We start from the raw sequence: 16,358 nt of genomic DNA on the forward strand, positions 1-16,358 counted from the left end.
TGAGAGAAAGAGAGAGAAAGAGAGAGGGCGAGATGGAGAGAAAGAGAGAGGGTGAGAGAGAGAGAAAGGGCGAGAGAGAGGGAGAGAAAGAGGGCGAGAGAAAGAGAGAGTAGGGATATTGAGAGGGAGACCGTGAGGAGTGAGTATAAGCGAGTTAACCATGCCTCCACTGCAGTCGTCCCCTGACAGTAGGCTCTGAGACGCCTGGACACTCAACATTACAGTTGCATTACAAATGGCACCCTACTCCCTATATAGTCCTATGGGCCCTGGTCAAAGGAATAGATTACACTATGCACTATGGAATAGAGTGGCATTTGGCACGCCGGCTACAACTCTCCCTCCTCTTAACTCTGCCTCTCTGTTGAAGGAATTAACCACAGTTCACTTCTTCTCAATGTTGCTTGCTCTGAGGTCAGACTATTTTGCTCTCCCTCATTTCTGGAAGGTTCCTAGAAAGATATGTAACCAGGGTCTATTCAGGCTCCTTTGAAACCTTCTCTGGGGGCACTGGACTGAGGTTGACCCTGGGCTTTAATCTTGTAGTAGTTGTTTATGTGTGTGTCAACAACAAACAAATTGCCACAAAATAGAGTTGGGCGATATTGCGGATGAATGTAAACTCCATAGTCCACAAGTGGAATACATGATGCAGTCTATTTCAGGTGAACTGACCAAAGGGGAACTCCTAGTTTGTACGTTTGGATGTCACCTGAACATTTACATAATGTTGGGTTTAAATTGCAGTCTTCCTACTAGACACACCCTTCTGCCCTCCGCGGTAAGCAAGTGTGTGTGTTGTCCCATAGAGTCAAGTGTGTGTGTTGTCCCATAGAGTCAAGTGTGTGTGTTGTCCCATAGAGTCAAGTGTGTGTGTTGTCCCATAGAGTCAAGTGTGTGTGTTGTCCCATAGAGTCATGTGTGTGTGTTGTCCCATAGAGTCAAGTGTGTGTGTTGTCCCATAGAGTCAAGTGTGTGTGTTGTCCCATAGAGTCAAGTGTGTGTGTTGTCCCATAGAGTCAAGTGTGTGTGTTGTCCCATAGAGTCAAGTGTGTGTGTTGTCCCATAGAGTCAAGTGTGTGTGTTGTCCCATAGAGTCAAGTGATAGAGTCAAGTGTGTGTGTTGTCCCATAGAGTCAAGTGTTCAAACTGTACGTGTGGGAGTTTGATTATCTATGCCCAGGATGTCTGGCTCAATTTGTCTGAAGTACAGAGATAATTAGTGTGTGTGTGTGTGTGTGTGTGTGTGTGTATCCAGGCTGGGCTGGGTCACCATGCAGTAGAACAAACTGGCTGATGAGCTGAGAAAAATCTTCTTAGGCTTGGCTCCACTCTAGCACGTTCCCCTTTTGTCTGTAGCGAAATATCAGAAAAAACAAAGTAGTACTCTTCAAAGGCCGGCTCAGAAGACAGGAAGGGCTGCTGCTGTGTTCTTTGGTGAAAATTAGGACAGCGGGGGATTCCTGGGTGGAGGGTGGAGGAACACACACACACACACACAGTTAAGTAGCTACCTGTCTGAGATGCACTGTCAGCATCCTGTCAACTCAACCACTTAGGACCAGAGCCAAATGGCTGGCTGAGCTTTCTCCTCACTCCACTGAGTCTGAGTTTCGGTGTCCAGTACGCACACACACGCACATACAGATACATACGCCGCCACAAAAATACATACACTCGCCAACCTGGTCTGAAGAGCATTTCGTATTATTTTGTACGGAAATCTGAGATTCTCCATTTGGTATATGTTACATTTCGTATGGTATGTATTAATTTGTGGATGTCCATTCTCCATTTAGTATGATATATGTTACGAATTTGAGTGTCCCAGATTTACATTTACTCTGAGACCAGTCTGCACACACTGACAGTACTACACACGCACTTGCATGCATGTGCACACAAACACACGTATGCATGCACCGCCGTGCACACACATCTGTAAATAAAAGCCAAAAACAGTTGAATTCATGACTACTCCAGCACTGGCTACTCCAGCACGGGCTCTGCAGTCTCCCAATGACGACCAACACCAACTGAAAATTTGACTACGTTTCCATATCAGCCCAGCTCTGTGCTTGTGCCCAAACTACTGCCAGCCTACAGCCCTGCCCACCTTCATAGGGAAGTTACAGCTGCTGCTTTCCATATCATACTTTTGACATTATATTATGCCACTTTGAGGACACTCCTTTTATCCAAAATGACTTAACAGTACAAGCATGCGCTTCCCTTCACTTCTTTTATGAGATATGAGTTTGAGGAAAGACAGTGACGAGGAACCTTATTTACACAGCCACCATGATAGTTCATAGTCTTTAACCAGGCCAGGGTTGTATGCATTAGGCACCAAACGTAAGAAAACAGACTGAAGCAGGGAGGGACTACCTGACTCATTTTTGTTTTCTGTTGCACAACATTTTAAAACGTTTTCTGTTGTGTGCCCTAGTGAACACAACCCAGGTGACAGCTGAAGTGTGATGGTGACACTTGGTTGCACTGGGCAGGCGAGGCATACCTGGTTTCTGTATCTCACACAGTGAGACAGATACCTGAGAGAATGCCTTTCTTGCCATGCTGAAAATAAATTGCCCTCGAGGGCGCAGTCATCGTGGTGAGCGCTTCCGCTGCTGATAAGTTGCCTGTTCAGCCTATGTGTGCATATTAGGTCGTCACACACATACCCACAGACACGCATGCACGCACGCACACACACTGCAACCCACACACACAGGGACAGAGAACTATACGTTATTTAGCGCAGTGTCACACTTTACAGTCTGATCAGCCCCATGTGTTGCTTTAAACACATCCAAATGACCCTCACAGTCTGGTGGCTCATCAACTACGGATGGGACCGAAACTAGCCTCTGCCTCGCTCTCATCCAGCAACACCTCAAGACCTCTGCAGTCACAGGACCTAGTATCATACAAAGCTCCAAACAACCTGGCTAATACAGCAACGCAGACCTTCTGACATTAGTGAGAGATAGGGAGAGAGAGAGAACATGAGAGGGGGAGAGCAAAAGACAGAGTGAGAATCTCCTCTTGTTATGCATGTTTGAACAGATTCCGGCTCAGAGAGAAGGCTCTAGAGAGATGTGATTGTGTGGAGACAGACAGCAGGGGCCCAGTCCTGCCTGCCTTTGACGCTGTGATGGGGATTTTCCTCTCTCACTTTCTAGTTCTCTCTCTCCCTCCATCTCTCTGTATTACCCTCTTTCTCTTGTTCTCTCTCTCTGGCAGCAGCAGACATGGCCAGCGAGCTGTGATGAAAGCGTCCCTCCACAGCAGACGCCCACCTGCGTCCCTCCCTCCCTCCCAACCATCATCAGCTGGGAAGCTTCTCTCCAGAAGGGTGCCTCAGTTACAGGGACCACTTTCCTCTCCAATCTAGTGCAGTGCTGCAACACAGCCACAGTGGAGCTTTACTGACACTACCTGGTCAGAAGGGAGCTCTGCAGTGAGAAATTAGATTTTGGTAGTACTGCACTATATACTGCATGTGCTTTTGGGAGAAAAATCACCTCTAACCACTGATACAGGGTCATATATCTTTCATACCTCTAATGGTTGTGGGTAGGATTGGGGGCAGGGTAAACTGATCCTAGATCTGTGTCTAAGGTCAACTCCTATTCAGTAGGCTACTTTGTAGATTAGTGTATTAGATTGTGCTCAGCAGAGGAGATAAGTAGAGAATGGAGAAGGGGATGAGTGAAATATTTAAGTGGATCCTGAATCGATCCCAATACAGTGTGTTAATCTAGTGAGTGGCAGACAACACTGGCTAAAAGGTTGAACAGCACAGCGGACTTAAGCCATTATCAAACTAGCCACGCTCACTATTTTCAAAGCAAGTCATTTTCAAATGAAGAGGGTTAGGTTGCATAAACCTTGGAATTGACAGCATTGTCAGCCAGACTGGCGCTATTCAGATTATATCTAGTGATTTGGCTGTGGTAATTAATGCTTCTCATTTCACCATGGACAGAGAGCAATAAAGATTGGCTTATGCTGAGCACAGCGGACTGCCCATTACATGTCAAGTTGATTTAGTTATAGCTAGACATGCTGTTAACTAGGCTTGGGCGATATACCGTATACCGGGGTATTTAGACATATTGACGGTATGATTGTCAATACCGTAGAAAAACAGATATAATTGGGGTTGGGGGCCCCATCGCCTCGCGGGGATGCATGCTACGCCACTGCTTGTAACTATAAGTTAACTATCTAAGATTTTCTAAATAAATGATATGCAGCTCAGGGCTCCAGATGTACATTTGGTTAGCTAACTTGCTAAGTGGCTAGATCAAGCTTCCTGGTTACAGCAGAGACAATCAATACCCTCCTGGATCAAGATCCCCATGTTGCCTAAATTGTTGAGCCCCAACAAATTTGTAAATATTTATTTTTATTTTTAAATAGCATATTTTGTGTGCACTTCTGGTAATATCGTATACTCCCTACAGAAACAGTATGAAAATCAAGATACTGCTCAACCCGAGCACCAACTTCAAACAAGCACATTATACATCATATATTTCTGACAGACAATATAAAAATGACTTATGATAGGCCCTAACATCCCATCAAGCATATTTCGCTTCAATCAAAGGCTACAAATCGTGTTACATTTTTATGAACGCTTCATGGGACTTCAATCGTTACAAATGAAGGCAAGTGACATGTTTACTACAAAATTAAACATTTAATTTGCTGTACATGCATTGGCACTATGACAAGAGTTGTATTCATATTTCCCTCCCGCATGATATGAAAAGATAACGTAGTGTAGCGGCTGAGCGTTATGACTTACTACAAACCAAAAAAAAAAACACAAAATAACAATCCATACTTGACAAATAAAACTCGAGGACAAAAGCAATACTACTTTTCAATTCATGGCACTGTAACATTTGGCCTAATCGTATTATGACAGAACTTCTTCGTGAGCTGCAAAAAAAATCGAATAAAAACACAACACTGCAAATACTCCCGACATTACAGCTTGTAACATCTCTACACAATTCATAACATGTTGAGAATCTTCTCAATGCAATACTGTTGGCAGTTCATACTTTTATACAGATGTGATGCTGCTGTGAATGTAAAGCACCACATGACCACGTAGAGGTTGAACCAGCAGTACGTTACTATATACACACACATGGTTTCCCCTCTATCCAATAATGTGCAAAAGAGTGGATGGGATTGCATGGACGGGATTGTACGACAACCAGACACTTTGACCCTTCTCAATGTCATCAGATCCCTCTGGCATGGGTAGGGAGGAGTGCACAAGTGTGCACTACAGGAGAAAAGGTAGACCATAGTTCGAACATAGAGACGCAGGGAGTTCTTCACAGAGGAGGGAAGATGACACAGAAAAACGCAGGCGGAAATCTCAATTGCGTACTCCTCGTGTCCACTCTCCCCGACGACTCAACACCCGTTGGAGGATAAGGTCAGAGGGGAGGGACCTCTGGCTTTCTTCTCCAATCGGTTTTGAGGGGGAAGTGAGGTGAAAGGACGCAAGGAATACGCAATTGAGATTCTCCAAAGGTACACTACAAGAGGCAGATGGCTACTGAGTTCACAGTGAAGTTAAGACATGACACAGAATTAGGGCCAGGAGTTTTTCCTGACAATGTGTCCAACAGAGTTCTCAAGCCCTAGTCTCAAACCAGGCCTCAGAGATCTTCTGGCCCTCATCATAATCAACAAGGGTTCTGTACAGAGGGCAAACATACTACTGGCTGTGCCAGCCTGCCGGCGTAAAAGATGCAAACTCAATGTTTAGGAAATTCTAATAGTTCATTCTTAACCTGGATGGTACACTGTAGGTTTCCATTTACTCACCCACTCAAAAAAAAATTACCCGCTTTGACTTGATCCTAGTACTGTTCTAACAGGCCGTAGGAATTAAGGCTTCACTGCACTGAGTTGGTTCAGGACTGTAGGCATCTTGTTCAAAAAGGCACGCTACAACACCACCACTACTCTCAACAGCAACTCATCCCTTCTTAGCAGCACTTGCTTCTTTCTCTTCCAGGAGGAACGACACTTGGACGCCTTGCAGATATTAATAACATACATACATATTAAGAGAAAGCAGTAGTTCGTCACCAACCTTGTACAACCCCTACACACCCTGACCTACAGCTCTCCAGCAGCTGGTGAAGACCATTGACATAATGTAGTTTCCCCCTACGGCAATGAAAGTAAGGGACGGGATCTTGTGGCACTGACGTTCACTATTTGTTATCCAGGGAGAGAAAGTACGGCAAACCGTGAGGGACATTAGGAGTGTTTGATGGTGTATTTGCCTTTCTGCAGCTGAGAGATGTACAACTTGGACTTGCTGCCGTCCTGCCGTTTGAACCACACCTCGTCGTGGTTAATGGTGGTTATCATGGCGCTGTGGAGGAGAGGTGGAAGAGGATTGGATAATAAAATATAGGAACGTCCATTATATACACACGCCTCACCACACAGCGACACTTGGATCTAGTCTATGAACGACAGCTGCGTACGCGCACAATTGCGTCACATGCAAATATACACGCACTTTACTCAAGTACTCCAACATAAGCGCACACACCATTTAAAAACATACATGTCATACACAGACTCACACCTGGTGGGGTACTGGTCCTTCCTGTTGATGCATATGGCCTGTCCTCTGCAATACCACTGGCTGTCATAGAACAGTCTGCCCTCCTCAGACCTCGCCACATGGTGGTGTCTGTCAGCCTTGGTGGGGACTACACACACACACACACACACACACACACACACACACACACACACACACACACACACACACACACACACACACACACACACACACACACACACACACACACACACACACACACACACACAGCAAAACATCGGTCATAAGGGTAGGTCCAACAGTTTAACTACTAACGTTACTATGTATCAATAGCTGCACTGCAGTTACACTGTACCAGTCTACATTGAGTGTACAAAACATTAGGAAACCTGCTATTTCCATGACAGACTGACCAGGTGAATCCAGGTGAAAGCTATGATCCCTTATTGATGTCACTTGTTAAATCCACTTCAAATTCAGTGTATATGAAGGGGAGGACAGGTTAAAGAAGGTTTAAGCCTTGAAACAATTGAGACATGGATTGTATACGTGTGCCATTGAGGGTGGGTATGGTACTAGGTGGCAGTTTAGGTGTTTCACGCTCAACAGTTTCCCGTGTGTATCAAGAATGATTCCCTCACAAAAGGAAATCCAGCCCACTTGACTCAAATGTGGGAAGCATTGAAGTCAACATGGGCCAGCATCCCCGTTGAACGCTTTCGGCATCTTGTCGAATCCATGCCACGACAAATTGAGGGTGTTCTGAGAGGCAAAAGGAAATGTTTCCTAATATTTCGTACACTCTGGGTATATATATATATATATATATATAATCGAATCTATGTATTTAGATATTAGAGACACTTAATATCATCTGGGACACTAATAGATCATTTAGAAACCATGCGTAGGCATATACCCCAAAATGTGCATGCACTAGTTCACGCAAAAGTTGGCATTTATACAAAATGTACTTGATGTGAGAATGTGCTCCCTGCAAATTTTAGACCATGGGTACGCACATCTGCTAGTGGTTGAAATATTGTACTGCAAGCTGGCAAGTATATTTTGTGCAAATGGGTGATATGAGAAGCTTAATCATGAACAACTAAAAACAAGCATGCAACCATTTGCCACTAGTGATAAGAGCGAAAATCAATGTTTTATTTTTAGTAAGTCAAATAATTAGACAGGAATCTTTTTCATATTTATTTTCCTAACCATTGCAGAATATATTCCTCACCTTCTCTAGCCATGATGGGTTCATTTTCCCGAAGGAGACATACAGGAAATGACCATGCGCATCTCTCATTTAAATGGGCCCTAGTAGTCTAGTAAATAGATAGGCTGTTTACGTCAAGTGTTGCTATATCATATGCAATGTGGTTTATAAAACCGGTATAGAGTTGCATTTAACAGCTGATCTTCTACATTGAAGTAGGACTATGCATCAAGTTACATTTTTATTGTCACGTGCACAAGTACAGTGAAATACTTTTCTTGCTTGCTCTTTCCCAACAACGCAGTAGTGAATACCAGTAGCACTATAAAAAATGTTTTTAAAAAGTCAGGTAGAACAAAAACACACAAGAAATAGAACTGTAACTTTCTTTTTTTGTCTGCCCTACAATGTTTCAGAATTCGCATGCAGTCCATCATATTTATGTTGGGGGAAAAGTCAATGCAAAACACTGTTGAATTCAAACGTTCTGCTGACAGGTCAACAATTTAGCATTGTTTTCTCTATCAGAAACTGACACAGTCCTTTTCCAGACACAGCATAAATTACTGTTGAAGATTAGAACATTCGGCCAACACAGTAAATAGGCCGGTGGCTTATGTAAAATACGTGACAGTATGGGTAGGCTTAGGACTGGTACGGTGACCGTATTACCGCCACACCGGCGGTCACGAGTCATGACGGCAGTTAAAATTCCACGTGAGGCTCCTCCATGCTCTGATGCTGCCGATGGTCATTAGTGGCCTACCAAACGTGAGAACTGCCTGGTTCTCAACACTATTGTCCCTCTAATCACTCTGACATCAATGCAAATGCAATCGAAAATCTAATCAAACACTCCATGAGTGCCCATGAGCTCATGGTGCGCAATTTCTAAAGGAAAGGGGGATACCTAGCACCCTTTTAACTGAATGTATTCAACTGAAATGTGTCTTCCGAATTTAACCCAACCCCTCTGAATCAGGCTATGCTATTGCATGAGAAAACTAATTTGATGGCCTCAGAAAGAGGAGGACCCCATCAGCTTTCTATAGGCTAGGCCTACTATAATTATTTACGAACTTACCTAATATGAAGCACATTACTTTATAAACAGGAGTATAGCCTACCTGGCTGGCATGAAAATGAACCATGGGAAAAGCAACATCCATTCGCTATTTGAGTGCATTATACCCCATAATGACAAAGCAAAAACAGTTTATAAAAATAATAATTTTAGAACTGAAATATCACATTTACATAAGTATTCAGACCCTTTACTCAGTACTTTGTTGAAGCACCTTTGGCAGTGATTACAGCCTCGAGTCTTCTATGGTATGAAGCTATAAGCTTGGCACACCTGCATTTTGGGGAGTTTCTCCCAATATTTTCTGCAAATCCTTCTGGCTGGGCCACTCAAGGACATTCAGAGACTTGTCCCCAAAGCCACCCCTGTATATACAAAGCCACCCCTGCATTCCAGACATTCTCGATTTATAACGGGAAACATGGTGTGCGCCAGGTTTATAAAATCTCTATATTTTTCTTCGTGAGCAGATTTTTCAGAATTGGCGCACACAGAAATGTAAGGGGAAAGTTACGCAACGGTAATAAATGAGGCCTCTGGGCTTTACAGTGACACAATGATATGAGAGATTCTTACCGTCAACCTTGACCCTGTGAGGCCCCAACGACGCCATCGCCTGTGGTGCATACAGAACAAGATCAAAAGGTTAAATTCCAACCCTAAACAAAACCACAACAAAGGCTTACGTTTGGTTAACTCAAATACCTTTCGTATTGCTGTCCAGTCTTCAAGTATATCCAGGTCTTGCAGCATATAAACAATATATGGACGTGAGAAGGGGTTAAGAAAATCGAAAACTTCTGGCGCAGTATTGAAATGAGAAATTTTTATTGCCACTGACAGTATCTCTTTGTATCAGAGGATGGATAGAGGAAGACCGGTAGAAAGAAAGGATATCGGAGACAACAACAGGCTTCTTCTTCTTGGCAGGGCAGAAGGGATCCTTCTTCTTGTTCTTCCGTGAATGTAAACCATCATTCCAAAGTTCTGTAATGCAGAGACAGATTTTAAAATCATTTTTAAAAAAAGAGGGCAAAGCAAACCCTGGAGAGCTACAGGCAGTGCAGGCTTTTGTTCCAGCCCAGCTTTTAAAACACCTGACTCGACTGTTCAACTTTTCCTCCGTTACTTAAGCCAGGTTTGCTATATTAGTGCAGGGCTGGAACAAAACCTTCCAGATCACTAGAGGTCATGTGTGCAGAGTACCTGAGGTGATGTCGATGCTGTGTCGGTCCTCCTCCAGGCGTCTGATCTTCTCCTCTAACTCACTCTGCACCGTGTCAAACAGCAACAGCTTCTCACTCTGGGAGGAGAAACACAGTAAACAGACGCCTACTGTAGTACCAAAGCCACGGAGAGAGACCCTGGAATACATACAAAATGCACCTTTGCTGATTGCAGAACTGCAAAGCATTCTACTTAGACAAAGGTAATATCCCAGTAGTTTTCCATGCATCCTTCATTGCTCCCTTCCTTGAGGTAGCCATATTGATGATCTGTATGTGAATGTACAAGTGAAGGCAAGGATTCGATCCAACTGCTTTCACCTGCCCAATCAAATGTATATATAAAGCCCTTTTTACATCAGCAGATGTTACAAAGTACTTATACAGAAACCCAGCCTAAAACAGCAAACAATGCAGGTGTAGAAGCACGGTGGCTAGGACAAACTCCCTAGAAAAGGCAGAAACCTAGGAAGAAACCTAGAGAGAAACCAGGCTCTGAGAGGTGGCCAGTCCTCTTCTGGCTGTGCCGGGTGGAGATTGTAAGAGTACATGGCCATTAAGGCCAGATTGTTCTTCAAGATGTTCAAACGTTCATAGATGACCAGCAGGGTCAAATAATAATCACAGTGGTTGTACAGGTCACCAAACATGTCAGCACCTCAGGAGTAAATATCTGTTGGCTTTTCATAGCCGAGCATTCAGAGGTCGAGACAGCATGTGCGGTAGAGAGAGAGAGAGCGAGTCAAGAACAGCAGGTCCGGGACAAGGTAGCACGTCCGGTGAAACAGGTCAGGGTTCCATAGCCGCAGACAGAACAGCTGAAACTGGAGCAGCAGCACGACCAGGTGGACTGGAGACAGTCATCATGCTAGGTAGTCCTAAGGCATGGTCCTAGGGCGCAGGTCCTCCGGGAAGGAGAGAGAATTAGAGGGAGCATACTTAAGTTCACACACAAAAACACAAGACAGGAGAATTACACCAGATATAACAGACCCCCGGCACATAGACTATTGCAGCAGAGATACTGGCGGCTGAGACGGGGGAGATCCGACGATAGCCCTGGGGCCAACGAGGCAGGCTATAACCCAACCCACTTTGCCAAAGCACAGCCCCCACACCACTAGAGGGATATCTACAGACAACCAATTTACTATCCTGTGACAAGGCCGAGTATAGCCCACAAAGATCTCCTCCACCGCACGGGCCCGAGGGGGTGCAAGACCGGACAGAAAGATCCTGTCAGTGGCTCAACTGACTCAAGTCGAGTACAGCGCAGAAAAGCCTGGCATGACATGACGCACCCCCCCTAGGGACGGAGTGGAAAACCCCTAGTAAGTCAGTGATCTAGTCCCCGTAATAGGGCCAGAGGCAGATAAACCCAGTGGAGAGGGGAGCTGGCCAGCCAGACAGCAAGAGCGGTTCATCATTGCAGTGACTTGCCATTCACCTTCGCACCCCTGGGCCAGACTACACTCAATCATAGGACCTACTGAAGAGATGAGTCTTCAGTAAAGACTTAAAGGTTGAGACCGAGTCTGTGTCTCTCACATGGATTCCATAACAATTGAGCTCTATAGGAGAAAGTCCTGCCTCCAGCTGTTTGCTTATAAATTCTAGGGACAATAAGGAGGCCTGCGTCTTCTGACCGTAGCGTACGTGTAGGTATGTAAGGCAGGACCAAATCGGAGAGATAGGTAGGAGCGAGCCCATGTAATGCTTTGTAGGTTAGCAGTAAAACCTTCAAATCAAATCATAGCCTTAACAGGAAGCCAGTGTAGAGGCTAGCACTGGAGTAATATGATACATTTCTTTGGTTCTAGTAAAATTTCTAGCAGCTCTATTTAGCACTAACTGATGGTCATTTAGTGCTTTATCCGGGTAGCCGGAATAAAGCATTGCAGTAATCTAATCTAGAAGTTACAAAAGCATGGATGAGTTTTTCTGCATTATTTTGGGACAAAAAGTTTCTGATTTTTGCAATGTTATGATGGGAAAAAAATCTACCCTTGAAATATTCCTGATATGTTCGTCAAAAGAGAGATCAGGGTCCAGATTTACACGGAAGTCCTTCACAGTTGTATTTGAGACGACTGTACAACCATCAAGATTCATTGTCAGATCAAACAGCAGATCTCTTTGTTTCTTGAGACCTAGAATCTCTGTTTAAAAGATACAAAATTGCCAACATCCACTTCCTTATGTCTGAAACACAGGCTTCCAGGGTAGGCAATTTTGGGTCTTCACCATATTTCATAGAAATATACAGCTGTGTCATCCGCATAGCAGTGAAAGTTGACATTGTGTGTCCGAATGACATCACCAAGAGGTAGAATATATAGTGAAAACAATAGTGGTCGTAAAACAGAACCTTGAGGAACACTGAAACGTACAATTGACTTGTCAGAGGACAAACCATCCACAGACACGAACTGATATCTTTACGAAAGATAAGATCTAAACCAGGCAAGAACTGGTCAATCTAGACCAATTAGGCTTTCCAATCACTCCAAAAGAATGTGCTGATTGACAGTGTCAAAAGTGGCGCTAAGGTTTAGGAGCACGAGGACAGATTCAGAGCCTACAGTATTTAGACAGGGCCAGAGATAAACAATGGATGCACTTTATGCTTGACCACTGTGTTATTACTCACTGTGCCAACAATTGCCCCTTGGGGATAAATAAAGTTTTATTGTATTGAATTGCCATCAGACCTCCCAGTGTTGGCAGGCAGCCTGGATTTCACAGTCATACTTGTTCTTCACAGACTCCAGACACAGCTCTCTGTAGATCCCTGGAGAAGATACAAGACAAGGAAAACATATTTTTAGCCTCAGTCGGCACCCTTCAGAAGGTTTGACATCACTGAGAACAGAGACATATATTACATTGTAACATTGTTATAACAGTACATTCCATATGAGAATAGAGACAACATATATAAACAGATGTGTGTTTCTTATATTTGGAGGTAGCCTACCCAGGGAGCTGGTAGGTAGGTCATCTGAGGAACACACAACTAAAATGTTAGAAAACCACTGATCTTCTTGACATTGACATCTGCCACAACTAAAGTTACAAAGTGGGACGTTAGTATCTAATCTAGTGTAGGCTAAAATTACATTTAAACTTACCAGCTACTTTGGTCCTGATCTGCATATTCTCCTGCAGGTTGGCCAGTGGTTCCAGATACTCTTGGGCACAGCCAGCTATCACTTCCTTCAGCTTTATATCCACCTGACTTAGCCTCTCCTTGTACAACCTAGTCACAACGAGACAGACAGCGGTGAGCAATACAGCAGCATCAGTAGTTGGTTGGCTTATAATCATGCATGTAAACATGGACCAGAAAGAAAACTATGTGGAAATTGTGTTTAAATGTGAAAAGTAGAAAAAGTGTCTTTACTGTTCTTTCAAGTCACCGAATTGCTTCTCGAGGGTAGTCATCTCGTCCATGCATTCAATTCGTCTTCTCTCACAGTCCTCATCGTCCATATCTGTTGGCAATAATAAACATGCAGATGTAATAAATACCATTTAAAATAACACAAGCATATTGCTATTACATTGTTATAACTAACTTCTTTCTAAGCAGGGTTTCTCACACACTTATAAACAGATACAGAGACCCACACACACACACCCAAGGACAGAGGGCTGACGTAAACCTTTCATAAACACTGATAAGGAAAGGCTTTGATCAAAAGAGTGCTTGGGTCCGCATTTCACGAAATAATGAGACACACACACATAACCAAGGACGGAGGGCTGACTACGCACACACAAAATCTCCTGCTTAGCTGAACATTTGATAACAAAGAACTTTTGCTATAAGACTCAGAAGGATGACGCCCAGCTCATCAGGACCAATCTGAGAAGACAACAACCTGTCCAGAACCAACCAAAGGACCAGAACTTCCAGACTCAACCTACTTTCTGTGTTGTATAAAATGTCTATGCATTCTGTTATCTGGGCTTTTTCTGGAGGTTCTCTATGAGCCGAAGGAACGAGACCGTATACGCTTGTACCAGATATCTTTACTCTTAAATAAAGCTGTCGCTTGTCATACAATTTACCACCTTGTCCGAATCGATCCTTGACCGGCTCGCCCTTCTCCATATCCAATTATCAACAGAAACTTGGTAGCAGAGGATGGTTGTCTAGATACCCGGTCCAGAGTGGTTGATGTGGATGTGAGGGGGCGAGTTGGTGGAAGGACGGTTCACGGAGGACAGGTGAAATTCTTTGGGGGGAGGACAACAGTTCTGCTCAGCTCGGGAAACTGATCTCCTGGTCGACCATAAACAAGGTAAGCAAGACCTGTTAAATCAAACTTTGCATATTGTCGTATAGTCTATCCAAATTTCGATCAGTATTACCGAGTCTGGGTAAGAATTCTTGTTTAAATTTATGTGTATAGATGACATGTGAAGGACAGTGAAGTAAACATATGTGGCCATAATTTTGTTCCGATAGTCCGGCTGCGACCGGTCCGGCTGAGTCCGGTAAGGGATAAAATTGTGTTAGGGTTCCGATAGTCCGGCGGCGACCGGTCCGGCTGAGTCCGGTAAGGAACGATATTCCGATAGTCCGGCGGCGACCGGTCCGGCAGAGACCGGTAAGGAAGTCTTAGTCCTAAGTCCGGCGGCGACCGGTCCGATTAGATTCGGTAGGGAAATCTATTCCGATAGTCCGGCGGCGACCGGTCCGGCAGAGTCCGGTAAGGAATAGAATACTGTGTATTGTTTAAATGGTTTAAATGACAAATGTTTTAAATATTGATAAGGTGGGATGTGTAAATGTCAACTGATTAATGTGTATTGTTTAATGACAAACGCTCCATGTACCAATAGGGTCGGATGTGTAAATGTCAACTGTTTAATGGATGTTGTTTAATGATGAACATTGCTAGTTAAAAATAGGATTCCGATAGTCTTAAAGTGTATAAGCCTCATCCAAAAGCCCGAATATTCGTTCGGTGAAGGATCTAGTTAAAGTGAACAGTGGTAAATGATAAAGTGGTAACTATTCTAAGTCCGGCTGAGACCGGTCCGACTGAGGTCGGTAAGGAATAAACTTAATTTGTGTTGTGATAAGACCTACTCAATAGTCCAGGCTGAGACCGGTAAGGAGTAGGTTTGAATTGTGTAGTGATAAGTGATAGCTATTCAATAAGTCCGGCTGAGACCGGTCCGACTGAGATCGGTAAGGAATAGGTTCAGAGTGTTCGAGAGATCTCTAATGTAATGTGTAAGTGTTGAATGTATACTGATTAATGTGAAGTATTTTAAGTGATAAATATTGACTATATTGTTCTTTTACACTTTGGAATGGAGAAAGTTGAGAAGTTGATTTTACTTATACGATAGTTTTGCTGCCAAACTTAGTTGGGGTAACTAGATGTTTTGCCTAGAGGCATGAATAAGACAGTCATTTTTGGTATTATATTGGCTAGTTGCTGCGTTCTGAACACAGGTTGAGCGCTAGTAAACGCATATCTTTATTTGAACTATACTAATCTATTTGATAAAAGTACTAAACCTGCATATTTAACATTTGATAATGATACCCAGGACCTTCTACAGTAAACAAACTAGAGGTAGCTTGATACTAACTAACGTCAGCTAGCTAGTTGGCCACGCAGCATCAACATCACTTTCTTTGGCCAGAATTAAGGAGACCATCATAAAAATGGACCTACATTGCATTACAGCACAAACACACATTCATTTAGGAACTACAATGCATTATGCATAGCAGCCAGCTGCATTTTGCCTAGCTAGCAATAATATTTACAGAATTGTAATGTACCTATCCCTTACCCGAGCTGTCTCCATCTTCGGATACAGAAGAGCTTACAGTGTCCTCTTCGTCGGTGCTGCTAGCGTCTTGATCGGGAAAATCAACCTCCATTTCTTCGTGATTGCTTTCTTTCTTTTCGCGGGCGTGCACCGGCATAACGTTAGTTCTCTTGGAAAATTAGAGGAAGGGGTTTGCGAACTGACTTTAAAAAAAATAGCAATAAAAATGACGACGGCTAACCGGAAAAACAACTAGCTAGCTAAAACAACAGAGGGAACTGGAGGTTAAAAACATGGCTACCGAATCGACCAATCAGATGCTCTTTTACAAAAAATGTCCATCTCCTGCTGCGTGCGCTCAGAGCCAATTTTGAGGAGATTGGAAACTCTATTAGAATCATATAAACA

General features: G+C 43.6%; 1 protein-coding gene across 4 annotated transcripts; it reads right to left on the reverse strand.

Annotated features, from left to right (window-relative positions):
- Positions 1-4,626: 4,626 nt before the first annotated feature.
- On the reverse strand, positions 4,627-16,252 carry LOC139556496 (breast cancer metastasis-suppressor 1-like protein-A). Of its 4 annotated transcripts, none has more exons than XM_071370521.1 (11): positions 15,972-16,252; positions 13,555-13,645; positions 13,283-13,410; positions 13,129-13,152; positions 12,863-12,942; positions 10,132-10,228; positions 9,823-9,912; positions 9,631-9,695; positions 9,502-9,541; positions 6,641-6,767; positions 4,627-6,421 (listed from the first exon to the last, which is right to left on the reverse strand). In XM_071370521.1, the coding sequence occupies exons 1-11, from the start codon at positions 16,105-16,107 to the stop codon at positions 6,304-6,306; spliced, it is 996 nt and encodes a 331-aa protein (XP_071226622.1). In that variant the 5' UTR covers positions 16,108-16,252; the 3' UTR covers positions 4,627-6,303. The 4 variants fall into 4 exon arrangements, with proteins under 4 accessions (XP_071226622.1, XP_071226621.1, XP_071226624.1 ...); XM_071370520.1 differs by having other exon boundaries at positions 9,502-9,549; positions 9,630-9,695; XM_071370523.1 differs by lacking the exon at positions 13,129-13,152.
- Positions 16,253-16,358: the final 106 nt, after the last annotated feature.

Source organism: Salvelinus alpinus, chromosome 27 (assembly GCF_045679555.1).
Source record: "Salvelinus alpinus chromosome 27, SLU_Salpinus.1, whole genome shotgun sequence".
Taxonomy (NCBI): domain Eukaryota; kingdom Metazoa; phylum Chordata; class Actinopteri; order Salmoniformes; family Salmonidae; genus Salvelinus; species Salvelinus alpinus.

Coding starts and splice junctions, on each gene's coding strand:
- LOC139556496 (XM_071370520.1), bottom strand. CDS start 16,107: ATGCCGGTGCACGCCCGCGAAAAGAAAGAAAGCAATCACGAAGAAATG. Junction 13,153..13,282: donor GATCAGGACCAAAGTAGCTG/GTAAGTTTAAAT, acceptor TGTGTTCCTCAG/ATGACCTACCTACCAGCTCC. Junction 6,422..6,640: donor AAGGACCAGTACCCCACCAG/GTGTGAGTCTGT, acceptor TCTCCTCCACAG/CGCCATGATAACCACCATTA.